Raw genomic sequence first — 16,379 nt, 5'->3', positions numbered from 1 at the left:
CAACCTCCCTAGAGAAAAAAAGAATCATGTTGATGGAGGAAAAAAGGCAGATGAAGAAGGAGAGTGATAGAAAAAACAAATGTGACTGTCAGTCCTCAAAAGAGTTTGAAACTGAGTATTTGTTAATCATATTGAATGAATACAATTAAACATTCATGCACAAACATATATTCTTTTTAGCATTCAGAACAGAAAGAGTAACTACACAGAAATCAAACATTCTGCCCAAAATGTAGAACTTTAACTATAAAATAATTTAATTTACAACATATTAATAACCTTAATGCACTGTGACAGTTGTCATGGGTATAAGGAGCAGTCAGTAGAATGATATAAATAAATAACTTGTCATTCAACAGTGGATTATGCTTCTCTATCTTAGAACCCCTGTGCACAGTATCCGATTTTGAAATGATTAAGATTACAAAAAAATTTGGGTTGCAGTCAGCCATTCAATGTCACGGTCTGGTGATCAAATACACATACGTATTAGTTACAGTTTGTAACGTGACTTGAGAGGACAGGGCTATTTCAAAATATTATATTGAGAAGAAATTTAGTAGTCGTCAAGCCCCACATGTGACATCAGGTGAACTCATTCTTTAGCAAGGTATGAGCCAGGAACCAGTCCAGTAAGGCCGTTCCTCTCCACCATCCACCAACCGTCCTGAGCTTGATCTCTGACAACCACAACGTCCCCAACAGACACAGAGAGCTCATTTTCCCCCTGAACAAAGACAGAAAACAACAGATTATTCATAAAGTGAACAAGAGTTAGAAACCCTGAATGTGTCTGTAGAATCCAATAATGTAATAATGTCCCGATAATGTAATAACCACAGTACTGAAGTAAAACATCTACTTAACACCATCAAAGATGTAGTGGTCCCAATAATGCTATAAAATGTCTCAACCAATAATGGAATAATCTCTGTACCAAAAGTGAAATAAATAATTATGTAAGTGTGAGGTTCTTACATTATTGATTAACCATATTTTTGCAGAAACTAATAATGTCATAATTTCCCATTATTGTAATAAGTGGGCCAAATTTGCCACCAAAATGTGTTAATGTTTTAGAAATGCATTGTTTTTTGTAAATGTATCATTATTCTCAAATTAGCAAAGCTATAATTTTGGATTATGATATCAAATATGAAGAGCCAAATAAATAAATCTCGTTCATTTACTGCTGTATCTCCATATAATACTTTTTTCTAATTATTCTGTAGTGAGTATTATTACAGAAATCAAGGGATTATTTGATTATTGGTTTAGACATTTTATTACATTATTGGATATTTTTTTCATGATCAGTTTTATAAAATATTTCAATGGAGTTGTGTGAAGATTTGATATCCTATTATTGAGTTCTACATGTGTCTCGTGTACATCGGAAACAAGAAACTGACCTGTGCTTCATATTCGTACATGGCCTTATATTCCTCACAGCTCGGCTGGGACGCCTGATGTCCAGGAATGGAAGCATATACTCCTTCTGAAGTTTCTGCTGTGGAGTTTAGACAGAATTGCCGTAATAAAGAATTGGTCCAGTTATTGTGTGAAGCCACTTGATAGAGACTAAGCAGCTGACAGCTCAACATTTTAATAGATTTTTTTTATTATCTCGGATGCTATTGAACACAATTAATCACATATGGATATGGATGAAAGTGGATGCTGCACTACAAGTATCCGTCCTGCAATTATCAATGTGTTTAAGTCAACTTTGCATTTCACAACCTGTAGAGGCAGAGGCTGGACTTTTCAACCACTTTTCTCTTTACTATTTATGTCAGGTCGGTCCATGTCTATTGTCTCTATGTTTTTTCATATTGTTAGTTACCCCTGGTGGGTGTAAAGAATAATAACTAAATTGTGTATTTTATAGTTGCTTCACACCCTGTGTTGAAAGGATAAAGAAAAGATTGGAAATTGCAGCGTTACTTGAATAAATTTGGTACTTTACCATCAGATTGTGCAACTGGCTCAATGATGCTCATTCTGGAGCCAGTGGAACAATTTCCCTGCAGACGATTTGAAAACCTAAAAATGATATTTAGAGGACATGAATACACAATTAAATACTTAGAGGAGAAGAAAATCATGCAATAATCTCTGTCATCACTCTGTCATCATCTTTCACTGTCTTCATTATCATTCGTTGCTTTGAATTGTGTAACCTTTTCATGACGCCAACAAATCCAGCACTGCCATTTCTGTCAGTTGCAGCATCCCTGTTGTAATAATTCTCGTATTTAATTGGAGCTGTAAAAAAATAAAATGAAATTTACAATTGCCTCAACACACAGTGCATCATCTGTTTGCAAACGTGCCAGAGATTCTGCTTTGGCAACAGCAGAGAGATCGTATCAAAATTTCCAAGTCAGAACATATTCAAATCCAAATCAGGAAGGCTGCAGTGCCGATACCTACCTGGGGGGCTTGAGCCAGTGCTTCTCATCTCCACAAAGCAGTTGATGTCTGCGATGATTTCACATTTTTCCAATGTTTTTCTCACATCCTCGAAGCACTGAAAGAGCAGTTTGAATTGAAATTCAAATTTGCAGTACAGTGTGATCTGAAGGGTTTGATGAAGGTTTGTCTCGGACAGATGTGTAACAGCTGCACCCAGCTGTAACACATCTGGTCATACAGATGTGTAAGTGCTGCACCCACCTCATCATCTTTCACGCTCTGCATCGACAAATGGTTGCAGTGCACCCACAGAGCGTTCCTCAGTACGCTGAGGCGGTCTTCTTCCTGCTGTTGAAACAACTGCGCAACAACACTGTGATTGGAAAAATGTGTAACATCTAAACAACACTGAAGCACAGCACATTCACTGTACAGCAGGCACTATACAACACTGTCCAGTAGTGCTGTCCACACTTCTGAAATGTTTGTGTGTTTGTGTGTGTTTTGCTGAATACAGTTGTTGAAAGGTTGCCTCGGCTGTGTTAATGTAGATCATATGTAGGAAGTCTCACTCGTAGTTGCCCAAAAAACGTTTTGTAGATGAGTGACTCATTTGTTCTTAATCATAGGAAGTATTACACATCCCCACTGAAGAAAAGGGCCCCGGGTATTTCCACTCTTGGTTCAAGTCTGTACATTTTTAGGATGTATTAAGCTACTGCGTGAACTGTATACTGTAAGAGGAGCTTTCATACTTTACCTCACATGTGTTGTTGTGCGTCGATTCCCATTCTTGACGGGTCTTGTCAAGCTGTTCAATGTTTGACATGTACTGTTTCTCTAAAGACAAATTAAAAAAAAAAATGTAAACAATAGAAGGTAATATCTTCATATGTTCTATAACACAGATGTAACATTCATTGTTGCCTTTACATATGTCACACTCACAGTAGATGGGTTAATACTGTATCTAACCAAATTTCTATCCTGTACAATGCAAATGAATGTGATTACCATTCTTAAAAAAAAAATTTGTTTAAAAAAAATAATTGCAGCTTCCTACATGCAACGAATGTCTTTGGTGCCATAGTAACGCTTGTTTTTTCTGTCCTTACCAGCCTCCTCTGCAGCTTCCCTGCACTGTTTGGATTTGTTGTTCATCTGAAAAAGAAGGAAAATTACAGGACAGAAATATTGCCTGTATAACTCTTAACCTGTAGCTTTCCCAATGAATGGAAAATGTTTATAAATCCCAGAACCCCAGTTTATAAATGACTAAATTTATGTCAAAGAGAATTTCATTTCCCAATCTCTGTCAGTGTTGAGTAACTGGAATAACACAGTGTTGTCTCAGAAATGATCACTCTGCTTGCCAACAACAGCAATTTGTTCAAAATATACAAACATTCTACTCAAAGTGTGTCAAATACATCTGTATTTGATGTAAGCATTTGCTTATAACACGTATTGATAATAAGGTGCTCAAATGTTAACCAGGGACAGTGAAAGTAGAACACTGTGTCTCTGTGCTTTTTGGCCACAATAACTAGATACAAACTGGAGGACAACACACATGCACTTAGCTTCATTGCTGAATTTCACTGTCCTCAAACTTTCACGAGTCGTACCACAGCAAAGATTTACCTTCTCAATCTGTTTGGGAGTGGCTGTGGGAGTTTTGCCCATCTTCTCGGCCGTTTGCTCTGCCTCGTCTGCCTCCCTGCAGCGCTGCTCATAAGATTTTTTAGACTGGCAGGGTAACAGAGCGGAAACCATTATGTGTGTGTGTGTGTGGGTGGGTGGGTGGGGTGAGCAGGAAAACTAAGTGCATCAACCGAGACCTCACTTCCTCCTCAGTGGAGAGAAGTAAGATCTCTTCTTAAGTAGAGATCTACTTTTCTTGCTCATCGTACATGCACTAAAACTGTCTGAGGGTTAACAGCGGAAATGATTCTTTTTGTAAGAAACGTTAGAATGGGCTTCCACAAACACAAGGTCTAATCGTACAAATCATCAATGAAATAAATTTTCCATTTTTCTATTGAGCCAAATGTACAGGAAATGTAAGTCCCCCCCCAAAAAGCAATCTACTACACATTCAATGACTGAAATGTGGCAGGGAGTAGAAAATTCTTACACAGATGATATTATGAATTGACCTTACTTCTACTGTTTTCTTGTACTGGGAGACTTTTGTTTTCTGGACTTTCTCCATGATGACTTCAAACTGAAAAGTAAAGCAAACGTATTGTCACAAAAATAAGTGATTGTCGTCATCATCAGAAAACCACACAGGGTGAGAGAGATCTCCTTTTAGATTTCCTTTGTATGCAACTGAGAAGAAAAAAAAAGCTATGATGCATTTACCTTTTTCCTCTGTTCTTTTTGACGGTCTCTGAACTGCTCCATTCTCTTCGCCTCCTCCTTCAGGAGTCCAGAGAGCTGAATGTGCAAGTTTCCTATGTTCTCAATTTCTGAAAAAAAGCCAAAATATACAACTAAGAACTCAGAACAGAGAGGCTCATGCACAATATGAATGCCTAAAAAGATAAATAACAATACAGGAAACGTATCCTGTGCTTACGTGTTTTCATTTCATCGAAAGATGTTCTGAAAGTGCTGTGAAAACAAAAAGAACACAGGATATCCTTAGAAGATGCTAAATTTTTACGCAGCCATCATATCTGAATGCCTTACCCCAAGCCCTGCCCTAATCTAAACCTATCACCCTAACTGTAAAACCAAGTCTTTCTTAGGTCCTAAAACAGCCCTTTAAAAAAGTGAGTACCAACCAAAATGTCCTCACTACGTAAGGTATATACTCAACATGCGCCTCACAAAAATATAGTACAAGTACACAACAACACACTTACCAGATCTCATGTGTGCCCCCAGCCTTGCGGGCGATGGTGACCAGATCCTTGCCATATTTCTCCTCTGCCAATGACCTACATGGACATGGGCACAATGCAGCGGAACCATATTTCACTGAGGTCACTTTCCACATTGCGCAATTCACCCAAAGCTTTTGAGCCCACCTCATTTTCAAGAGCTCCTCCACGTCTTTGCATGTCCGTCGGCCATCATTAAGTCTCTGGATAATAGTCTCATACCCAATATTGCTGTTGAAGTCCACTCCCTAGTGCCACAAATACCAGATCACAATTCTAACACTTTCAGTCCTAAGGCAAAATGTTCACAGGGAATCTTATACAATGTTACATTTTGGAATAAGAATTGAAATAAATCCAAAATGTTTTTATGTCAACTGGAAAGAAGTTCTTAATTGTGCGATATTCTAAAGACCCATATGGTCACCTCTGTGCAATTGCTGATGATTTAATGATAAAAATAATATAATCATATGAATATCAAGGATTACTCGGATTACCGTGCATTTATTCCCCCACAATTATTGTGGTATCTCATCTAGAATGTAAACTGTTTTATGGTGTTGCTGGGGTTTGACTGGAAAGCTACCAGGTGGAACAAGTCTAACTCAAACAAAAGTATTACTTTCATCAAATTTGAATGATGTTGAAATAAAACGACTGGTGAAAAAATAATCTCTGATGTTCTCAGGTAATATAACTGGTTTATGTTTTACATGAGATCGCTGATAAGAGGATGAGAATATAGAGGAAAAAGGAAACACACAACATCACACAGTAAACTGATCTTCAGTAGAGTTCAACTGATTTTACTTCCTCAGTAGCCAGTTCCAGATGCTTTGTTTATGGTTACGGTATGAAATGTGTTGGTCACATTGACTTTTTGGGTTTGGTCTGATGCATTGTCACACACACACACACGCACATAATTAGGTGCTCTGTGCAGATATGAAAAGTAAACACACATAGAGGGACAAGATTAGCATGTATTTATCTGTAGACCCTCAATAATGATAAAGCCCCCAAAGTTAACTGTATTGATTTGTTATTTTGGCCTTTATACACTGTTGTACTGAGAAAGAAATCTCCAGCTCGTGTGACGCCAGGTTTCTGATAGAAAACAATGTTTGTGCGTAGGTCACTGAATAGTAACTAAGTAACTATTCAGTGAGCAAAGGGAAATAAAGCAAAGAAGATTAGAAGCCTGAAGACAGGACAAAGTTTAGATGACTGCAGTCACACATAACTAACCTAGAATGTGATACAGTCTAGACAAAATGAAAAGCATAAATGAAAGGTAAAGGTCTGCACTTCAAATAATGCACACCTTAGTCAAAAGTCAAGGTCCACTTAACAATACAACAAAAAATGTAGGGAATTGTAGCATCACGCTTACTCACCCAGAAGGCATCTTTAAATTGTAACGTCATCTTGGTAGTGGGTAAAAATAGTCCCTGATCGCAACACTCAACTCAAATTTAAGTAACTTTACTACGTACAGCAGTGTAACAGGCTGCTGCTTGGTGCAAATGAAACGGATCATGACACACTCAGGAAACCAGCTTTGACACAGCAACGCTCACATATTTGATTCAAATGAGGAAGAGCCGAAACAGGTCAGGCTGAACCTCATGTCGTTTCACTTTTTTCGGGGGAGACAAATATTAAATGTTACACAGCTGCGGTTCTTCAATTACAGTTCGGTAAATGTAAAGGAACAAACTCCAATTTCTTTGATAGTAATTAACAGGTCTGTTGGTTTGAACACAAACAAAAACTTTTCAGTACTTCTGTTCACATGTCCTTAACGAAGCGGTATGATATTGTATGATATACACATCTCTGCAACACACTCGTTTGTGCAGCCTCTCATTGTCAGTGTGAGACTGAACACCATGCTGGCCATTTTGCAATCAATGTTTCCTGTTATTTTGTCCATGTAATTTACTACTGCAAATAGATCACAGACAGATGCGGACATCTCTCTCAAGGGAGCGAATCCCATGACTAATGTTAACGTACAACATAGGAAATAAACTACATAGCACCCTACAACAAGCTAGAACGTTAAGTTATAATTCATCGTGTGATACATGCAGCTGTCTGCCATAGTCTGTCACTTCACTGTTCATGAATGTCTCTTGATTTTTCAAAACTTCAGCCTCTGAGATCTGCCCGTCTCCATCGCTGTCCATTTCCTTGATGAGGTGAAGAGCCTTTTGACGGCAGCGGAGCAAAAACAAGGAAAGAAACAAACAAAAGTAAATCAGAATAACATCATGCCATGACATCATGCAGAAAAGGAAATACAATCCTATAATCCCAGACGATAGATAGAGACCATTCTAAATTCATAATTTGCATTAAAACTCAGTCATTTTATTGTAATTGAACCTGCCTTGTATTTCAAATTTGTCTTTACCTCTTCTCTTGCTGAACCGTAGCTGTTAGGTGCTACCCAGCGAAGCTGCTCTTCTCGATCCAACTTGCCATCCTTGTCTTGATCATAAAGGTCTTTAAACCGCACTGTTTGCTCAATCTCCCACTGGGAAGGGGAGTCCTCTGATAGAAATAAATAAATAAATTTGTGTTAACACTGCATAAGGTGACAAAACTTAGGCAGAGTATCATATAGTTGCCTCTGCAGGGAGGTTACGTTTTCACCCCTGTCCATAGGAGTGTTGTTTGGTTTGTTTGTCAGCAAGATTATGCAAAAACTACTTAAGAGATTTCCATGAAACTTGGTGTAAGGATGGGACATGGGCCTGTACTGAGTGCCATTCTAGTTCTATGTTTTAAAAACGATCTCAGTGGTCTTACCATCACCACGGACATCTCCAATAAATTCACTTAGACCGATGAATCCATCTTTATCGGTGTCATATTCACTCAACACATCTTCAATGGCAAAATCCTGACAGAAAGATCGGGGAAATAATTCAAATGTGACATAAAACAGATATGGCACTCTAATAACGGGTGGAAGAGCAGGAGCTATATGTTTCTTACAGCCATGTGATCCACTTCAGACGGGTGTGTGAAGGCAAGAAACTCTGTTACATTAAGGCCCGGTGTGCCGTCCACATCAGCAAAGTCAAAGCGTCTCCTCTCCTTCAGAAGCAGCTAATGGAGATATGAGTCTATGTTAAGGTCATTTCCACAAAATTTAGAATGTGGCACTGTGTGTGTGTCTGTGTGATGATTTACAGAACAATAAAAGCGTGCCTACGTGTCTGAGAGACTCTTGTTCTGGATCCTCTAGAACGGTGCTGTCATCAAAACTGATGAGCTGATCGAGGGGATCTATCATGTTGTATTCCTCCCATGTTACAGCACCATCTTTGTCAGTGTCAAACTCAGGGAACCGCTCCTCTGCATCATCTAGGGCGTATTTCCTGTAGACGTGCTGAATCCACAGAGTAATCTCTTCTGAAGGGGAAAACAAACACTGCATGCTGAGTATGAAGTTTAATCAAATATGTTTATTCAGTTCAATTCCATTGTATTTGTATAGCGCCAAACCACAACATACATTATCCCAAGGCACTTAACATAGTAAGGTTTATCTTTTCTGTCTTTCTTAATATCGAGGGATTTACCTGGACCAAGCAGATTGTCAGCATTTGTGTCAATCTTCTTTACAATATCCATCATCTTTTCCCTCTGCTGTGCAGGGCTGAGTTTCTTAATCTCCTCTGTGTCCTACGTGTGCATAGAATCAGTAGAGCAAAGAGTGAGCAGGTGATGAATAAAGCATGGAAATCAGGATGAAGAATTTTGTTTTTTTAGCGACCTTGTCTCCCATCAGGACATTCAGGTCGTGGTCAGGGTTGTGCTGCTGGCCAATATAATGATCTTCAGGAAGATGCTTGTGAGAACTTTGTCCAAGTCCAAACTGAAGAAACAGCAATACCAACAATCCAGAGGAGGCCATCTGTCGATAAACACAACGAATTAACAGTAAAATAAAGGGAAGTTATTTTGAATTTAAAATACTTCTTTGTTATTAAATGCTTTCAGGGTAACTTGCATGTAGAAAACTCAAACGAACAGAGAGGTAAACAGAGCGACCTTGTGGCCAGCTGGTGAAAGTTTGAACAAACTAAACGCCATGCGTGTGTGAGCCGCGATCGTCCTTGCATTATTCTCAAAACCTACGAAATCTATTATAGCTTGGTAGAAACACTGGTGCTTGTCTGGTTTCGATTCGTTCCCGATGATGTTGAATATGTTTGAGAGAAAGAGCATGAAACAGATTCAGACATGCAGGCCGATCTGAGGGGTCGAAACCGACAGCGACAGCAACATGAACAGTTACAGGCAACGCAAACAGGCCAATGCTGCGGTAACTGCGGGGAAGATGAAGTTGTAGTAAATGTGAATGGAAGATGTCATTACCGTGAGAAGTTCTCCGTACAAGCGGTGACGCAGTCATGTATTCTAGAGGAAACTACTTCCGGATATGAACTTCAAAATAACCGACCTTTCCTTCCATTAGGTCTTTGAACGGCTAGACTGTGCAGCATAAGGGTGAACAGAAATGAAGCTGATATAAACATACTGCAAAGCCATGCACATTGAGGGAGGTGAATTCAATTTGTAATGTGTTTTATTTTGTCCACCCTATTTATAGCAACGATGGCCTTAGGCTATACATTATTATAAACTGTGTAGAAGTATATAGTGCAAGCATTTGACACACTAAATGTAATGTACGGTCTGTAGAACTAGTGAACAAGTACTACTGTAGCGTGTAGTTTACATGCTTTTTATTTTGGAGGCTACCTCGCTTTAGCCTTGTTCCGATAGTTCTGGTTATAGGTGACTTTACATACACAAAACACAAAACACAAAACCCCGCCCGACCGTTATGGTTGCCATGGTAGACTGCTTGAAGTCCTGCCCTATGAAAGTCAGTCCCACCCGATGGCCCAAATTTGTCTGTAGCTGATTGGCCTCAACGCTAGTCTGTAAACTGTGAACTCTAAACACTTCCTGTTAGGTTGTCCTCCACTTCCGGAACCGTTCTAAAAGTGGGCGGTCACCTCGGCGGTCACTGTTGAGCTCTATCTGCTGTGCTGTATCTTTTGTAACGTTACTCTAAACTCTTTTGTCCCCGTCAGAATCCTAAAGAATTATGACTGTCGTTACTCAGTGATGTGGTTGGTCAGTAGTTGGACAGGTGACTGGCTTTGATCTCTTATGTGCTCGAACTTCACCCGCTCCGGAGCAGGTTAGCCGTTCAGCACAGGTTGCCATGGTGATTTTTACCCCGGTAAAAGAGAATCAGCTTCGTAGGACGGAAATGCCAGAGTTAAACATGAAGTTACTGCAATGTCCGTCACTCCTGCTTCGTGGTACAGGCGTCCGCAATGTACAGAAGCTCATAACCCTCGCAACACACAATTCAACACAACGCAATACGCCTAAACAAACCAACGAGGGCGCGCAATTTTAAACCTTTGAATCACATTTCGACGCAGTCATGCATTCATGTTAACGTTCACAGATTTTTGCATGTCATTTGTTTCTCAACAAACGACCTGAATTATGCGAGCATTGTCGTTGTTTGTGTGTTGTGTTCATTTTAATAAAGTTTAAAAAAATTCGAAGCGGTCACGTGAGCGTGTGTAAGAAACGATGCGTCTGACGTCATCGGTCACGTGACTCTGATAGAGCGAATCAAGCTCCAGATACAAAGCTTCACTGAAAATCGTTTCTTCTGTTTTTGACACGCGCCTCGGAGCTTTTGGTGCCACGGCCGGGTAACATCAGTGGAAACACACCGCGGGGTCGATGTCCAAAGACAACCGCCACGATGGACGACGGCGTGGCGCTGGGCAGCACCGTCTCGGCCCGAGGGTTAGCCAAGGTGGGGACGGGAGGGAGAGGTCCGGTAGCAACAGCTCCGGCTCCTCGCATGGAGGAGGCAAAAGCAAGAATACGTCCATAACCGCTCTAAAGGTAAGTCATTTGCTGTTTGTTCTGTTGAAAACGGGAAAAAACGCACATTCCGTCCTAGCTGACCTGAGCTAAGCGACTGGATGATTGGAACCGCGCTCTGCTAGCTAACAGTTCCCACAGTACAAGAGGATTTTGGATCACCTCACCTTCCGAAGGTGTGACGTTATCAGCCTGGTGGCCTCCTGAGTTCCTGAAGTGTGTCTCCCGCCTTCCTTACCAAAGCTAAAGAACACAACGCATTGATAACCATGGGATGATAATCATCGGTTTGTGTGTAAATGTATTGTCATGTCACCGTTAAAGCATGGGTGTGACAACAGGGGGTGTGGTATGCAGGCGCACACGAGTAGTGTGGAGAGGTCTGCATCAGATGATGATGATGATGATGAGGTACCCTGCTCTCCCCGTGTGTCTCTGCTTCTTGCACAGTTTGTAAGTTTGCACAGTTTGTAGAAACTCAAACCATGTGTTTTGTCGCCCAGCAGCCTGTGAATCACCGCATGCAGAGTCCAATCAGATCCACAGCAGCACTGAGTGTGGCTAATGCACCGTGTGTGTGTGTGTGTGTGTGTGTGTGTGTGTGTGTGTGTGTGTGTGTGTGTGTGTGTGTGTGTGTGTGTGTGTGTGTGTGTGTGTGTGTGTGTGTGTGTCTCTCTCTCTCTCTGTCTGAGCCTGCAGCTCTACTCTCATCACTGGCAACACAGGATGGGGGTGCAGAGCTGCAGGCCCGCTGTGTGTACATGACTGTGCAGAGTTGTGGCAGAAGGAGAGCGAGGGATGAGAAACGGAGTGAGAGTGGTGGCTCGGATGCAGAGCAGAGGAGAGATGCTGTAAATATAGGGAGCTGCATGCAGAAGAAGAGAGTGGAGATCAGATAGACGGCGGCAGGCAGCGAGGTGGGCCGGCGAAGTGGCTGCTATCTCAGCAGAGAGCTGAAGGCTCAGGCTGGATTACAGACAGTATAGTCAAAGTTGAAGGCTCCCGGGCACTTGTCTCTCTCTCAGTCGCTTCTGGGAGAGGAGTTGACACAGCTGGGCAAGTTGCTATAGCAGTGTGGACTACACAGTAGGAATCTATTTTGGTCCCGCCGTCAGATGACGATGTCACCTTGCACAAGTGGCAGTGCTGGTGAGGGGGAACAGGTTGCCTGAAGTGGACTGCAAAAGTATGTCAGGGGTGGATAAGGACGAAGAACCTACTCACAGACTGTACTTCTACTCTGTATGTATTCTCTAATCTTTTGATTTTTCTCTGTGTCTGTCCTAATGAGCTAGTTGTCACCCGCTGTCTTACTACATGCGTCTGTTTGTAGGCCTTGCCAAAGGGAAACCTAACACTTGCCCCTTACTCAGCACAGTCCAGAAAATAAGCACGCTCTCCGGGCGCATGTAGGAGGAGGATTGCCCGGCCAGAGAATCTGAAGTTATGCTTCACAGTGTACCTTATTCCTCTACTGTGTTGACCAGGAGACAGCTTGTTTGCAGCTGATTAAGTGGATCAAGCGAATGTTGCTGTAAGCCCTCCCCCCCCCCTCTCAGGCTGCTCCACTCAGACGGCCATCAGTTGTGAGTAGGTAGGGTATTCTCACAGCACTCATCCAACGGCTGTCAATCCCAGGAAACGCAGAGTAAATATATGTAGATGCGAGCTGGTGCGCTGATGCTGACCTACCTCGCTCGTTCTCACTCATTTAAGCAGGACCTGTGTCGTTCGGTGTTCTTGTATCTCTTTGTAGCCCCTTTCTGCTCGGCAGAATGAAGCACTGGCCACTCGACATGTAAAGAATTTTTGCTCACCAAAAGTAGGTCAGCTGGATATCTCCCTTGGGGACAGTTAATAGTATCAGACCAATGCACGCATGCTGTATCTACATGTGTAATGCTAATGAGCCACATTCTCAATATTTTATTAGCCTTGAAGTGCAGTCTGGAAAGATTGTTGCATGTCATTATTTTACGTAAACATATTGCTAATTATCACTTGTTTTCTCAATGACTTTTCCCTCCATATATTCAAATGCAGTAGCTCTAGCTATTTTGCCTGAGTAGTGGTGCTTGTGAGAGACAGCCAGGAGAAGAGAACGGTTTGTTCCATGACTCATTTGCTATTAACAGTAGAACTAGCCGTTGATTTTTATGTTGGTTTCAGGTAGCACTGTGAATTTGAATCTGAAACCACATCTTGCAGTTGTCCCACCAAAATAGCAATGTTTGGTCTGGATTTTCGTCACCCTCGGATTAAATAATTTATGAACAGTACAGGAGTGGGCGGTATGGGCAGCGAGTGAAAGATCCACAATGATGAGCCTCTAGTTGTTAGCTCTGTGTTGTTATGTAACCAGATTGCCAGGAGTCAAACTGTTAAGTGACATATAACTACAAAGGATATTGGGTACATTGTGTGTTAATTGTCTTTGCCATTGCATAGGAAAATTGGATAAGCTATTTTTACCAACTTGTTATGTGAAAAAAATGTTTCTCTGTGCGATGGGGATACAGAGAAATGCTGAGGCCATGTTTCATCACAGGGCATCTTAATTTCACATTGGTAAAAAGCTGCGATGAATGACATTTATTTTAGTTCACACAGTATCTGCTTCACCCGAGGTTAAAGTCGAGTTCATTGATGCATATTCAATGCGTAGGTCAGCCCTGATGCATGATGGGAACGGAGCGCGTTTAGAGCTTCTGCCTGTAGCTGTTTCTTGTCAACTCTTTCATACAGTAAGCTTCATGCAGTATTGTGCAGCAAACTCTGGTTCACAACCTCACATAAAAGGTTGGACGGATAATTAAAACAGCATATTGGTATGCTCTTGTGTGAAACACTGTAACCAAGTATTGCTTTTTTATGGAGTGGATGGATTATGTAATTTTTAAACAATGATAAGTACTTTTTTAAGTTGACACTGTGTGAGCTGCAGTGAGGCCTAGGAGATGTAAATCCTACCTTTACCACAGACATCTGCCATATATGCCCGTATTTATGTTTGTAAAATGTACTGTGTACATTGTTTCACACTGTGTTAAACGGATGTATCCATGGCAACAATACCTGTGTTACAGACGGTGTTACCGGTTAACCCTCTAGTTAAAACAATTTGCTTTAAGGAATTGTGCTGGCCATGTTGTATATTTTCTTGGTGTCCAGAAAGCCCACGAAAAGACAAAAATCAAGAATGTGTTTGGATCGTTCCTCTCTTTGAACAATACAATCTCCTCACTCTGTCTGTGACACGGGCCTTAACTTTGTCCACTTAAGACAAAAGTCTTTGAAACAGGTCACAAACATAAAGATTTATTTTTAGAAACATACCAAGTAATTCCATACAATCGCCCAGCTCTGTAGTTTTCTAGTAAACATGACTCAGACAGGAGTTAATGGTGTGATTGATGTAGAAACTATTCAGCAGTAGATTTGATGCACTGATGTATATTTACTGCAAACAGACAGTATATGTGGCATTCAGAATTGAGTTTGAACATCACGCAGGGCATTGATGTACATTGCTATCAGAAAACGATTGATTTAAGATTTCTTTCCGGATAGCAATTGAGCTCTGTGGCTCAAAGGCATATCAGGCTGTTGCTACACATGAAATACATGTTTTGTCCTTTCATAGGGTTTGTTGACGATAATAAAAATATAAATTATGACCAGACGCATGCTTTTAACTGACCATAAACCAGGTTTCACAACCAAGATGATAATGATTTTAAGTAGCCTCCTTTCTTTCTTTGTATGGTTGAAACCCATCATTTATTCCAGTATGTCACAACAAACAAGGGAATGGACTTGGTGAACAAAAGGCCTCTAAGCCTCACGTTCCTTATTACACAGATGTCAGGGGGCACTTACTGAAAGTCAAGACACCTTGTGTTTATCTTGCAATATATCATGTTTCTCAGAATTACTGAATGTGACACAAGCCTTGATTTTGGCAGTGGACCTTATCCTTTTGAAAGTGACCTCATCAACTCAATCAGTCCCACATGAAATTGTCTCACGTGTGATGTCGTGATGATTTCCCCTGTTTCTCCTGCAGGCATCTTTTCAGCGCTCCAACAGCCATGACAAAGTGCGGAAGATAGTTGCTGAAGAGGGCCGCACTGCTCGAAACCTCATTGCGTGGAGTGTACCTCTGGAGAACAAAGAGGAGGAAGGTTAGTAGCGACATGCAAATCGCAATGGAGTGTGACATTCATGTCATTGACGTCTTCATTGTTCAGCGGCAGGTGTTTCTGCTGATTTTTTTTACTTAAGCTACTTAAGTGGAGAATGTCGAGTCATTTATCTGCTGCTTTACAGTGACCACAGTCTTTGATCTTTCTCACAGTTGTAAAACAATGTCAGCTGGAACACAATGACCATCGATCATTTCATGGTTAGACAGATAATCAAAGTTTGCTAAGAATCTCCTGCGCAGGCTAAACCATACACCCAATACATGGCCCTCTGTTATAGAGCTAATTAAATTCTCCGTGACACAGATTACTGTGCAGCATTGTCCTGTTGTTCTAGGTTTGGTTATATATTATTATGTAATAGGCTTCATAGAGCCTTATACACCTTTTCACTTTTGCTCTGGCTAACCCTCTTCTTTTTAGTTGTTATTTTATCCTTCTTTTTTTTCTGCTCTTGAGCTCATGCATTTAAAGTCAGAAATCTTCTAACTACTACACTTCAGTTTAAGGTCTTATATAGTTGTAATAGTTTTTTTCTTGCCCCTCTCTGTTATGGTACATTTATCACATTTCAATCAATGATAAACCCAAAAGCAAATGACTGCAAGTGGTAAAAATAGAAGACCTTCAGGAACTCGTTGATTTTTTAGCCGTATTATGTATTGGAACAATTGACTCTAAATAAGCTTGTTTTTTTCTTTTTCTACATAGCAAAGTCCAAAAACAACTCCAGTAGCAGTTCCAGGGTTCAGAGGATCAATGCCGGTCAACAAAGGAATAAGAAGCAGGTTGGTATATCATCTGCTTCCACTAGAGGGCGCTGTTGACCAGGCTAACTCACTTGCTGTTGTGGAAATGTGACCTACAGTATAGCATTGTGGGAGTTCATCTGGTAAAATCAGAGCAGTACACCAGTTACAGT

General features: G+C 40.9%; 3 protein-coding genes across 15 annotated transcripts in view; 1 reads left to right on the top strand and 2 right to left on the bottom strand.

The window, feature by feature from the left end:
- Nucleotides 1–99: 99 nt before the first annotated feature.
- Nucleotides 100–6,846, bottom strand: pstpip1a (proline-serine-threonine phosphatase interacting protein 1a). Of its 3 annotated transcripts, none has more exons than XM_047333524.1 (15): nt 6,710–6,845; nt 5,457–5,557; nt 5,292–5,366; nt 5,003–5,037; nt 4,786–4,892; nt 4,583–4,645; nt 4,063–4,167; nt 3,534–3,579; nt 3,179–3,258; nt 2,680–2,778; nt 2,437–2,533; nt 2,184–2,268; nt 1,970–2,046; nt 1,413–1,510; nt 100–727 (listed from the first exon to the last, which is right to left on the bottom strand). In XM_047333524.1, the coding sequence occupies exons 1-15, from the start codon at nt 6,737–6,739 to the stop codon at nt 596–598; spliced, it is 1,230 nt and encodes a 409-aa protein (XP_047189480.1). In that variant the 5' UTR covers nt 6,740–6,845; the 3' UTR covers nt 100–595. The 3 variants fall into 3 exon arrangements, with proteins under 3 accessions (XP_047189480.1, XP_047189481.1, XP_047189482.1); XM_047333525.1 differs by having other exon boundaries at nt 1,413–1,507; XM_047333526.1 differs by lacking the exon at nt 5,457–5,557 and having other exon boundaries at nt 6,710–6,846.
- Nucleotides 6,103–11,812, bottom strand: rcn2 (reticulocalbin 2). 6 transcript variants are annotated; one of them, XM_047333528.1, is made up of 9 exons: nt 11,616–11,812; nt 11,420–11,495; nt 9,103–9,243; nt 8,909–9,011; nt 8,539–8,738; nt 8,319–8,432; nt 8,130–8,223; nt 7,732–7,871; nt 6,103–7,525 (listed from the first exon to the last, which is right to left on the bottom strand). In XM_047333528.1, the coding sequence occupies exons 3-9, from the start codon at nt 9,241–9,243 to the stop codon at nt 7,382–7,384; spliced, it is 936 nt and encodes a 311-aa protein (XP_047189484.1). In that variant the 5' UTR covers nt 11,420–11,495; nt 11,616–11,812; the 3' UTR covers nt 6,103–7,381. The 6 variants fall into 6 exon arrangements, with proteins under 6 accessions (XP_047189484.1, XP_035497139.1, XP_035497137.1 ...); XM_035641246.2 differs by lacking the exons at nt 11,420–11,495; nt 11,616–11,812 and adding an exon at nt 10,355–10,428; XM_035641244.2 differs by lacking the exons at nt 11,420–11,495; nt 11,616–11,812 and adding an exon at nt 10,176–10,307.
- scaper (S-phase cyclin A-associated protein in the ER) overlaps nt 10,349–16,379 on the top strand; it is a 54,496-nt gene continuing 48,465 nt past the window's right edge. For 2 of the 6 annotated variants that reach the window (XM_035641238.2, XM_035641240.2), the window contains exons 1-3: nt 10,351–11,273; nt 15,319–15,436; nt 16,169–16,245. In XM_035641238.2, coding sequence (XP_035497131.1) covers nt 11,106–11,273; nt 15,319–15,436; nt 16,169–16,245 — 363 coding nt within the window. In that variant the 5' untranslated portion in view covers nt 10,351–11,105. Of the gene's footprint in view, nt 11,274–12,362; nt 12,495–15,318; nt 15,437–16,168; nt 16,246–16,379 lie in introns of those variants that run through there. The other 4 variants (XM_035641235.2, XM_035641236.2, XM_035641241.2 and 1 more) reach the window with 4 other exon arrangements.

This window comes from Scophthalmus maximus, chromosome 7 (genome assembly GCF_022379125.1).
Source record: "Scophthalmus maximus strain ysfricsl-2021 chromosome 7, ASM2237912v1, whole genome shotgun sequence".
In the NCBI taxonomy this organism is placed as follows: Eukaryota; Metazoa; Chordata; class Actinopteri; order Pleuronectiformes; family Scophthalmidae; genus Scophthalmus; species Scophthalmus maximus.
Note: the sequence above shows the minus strand (reverse complement) of the source record. Positions and strands in the feature narration are given on the sequence as shown.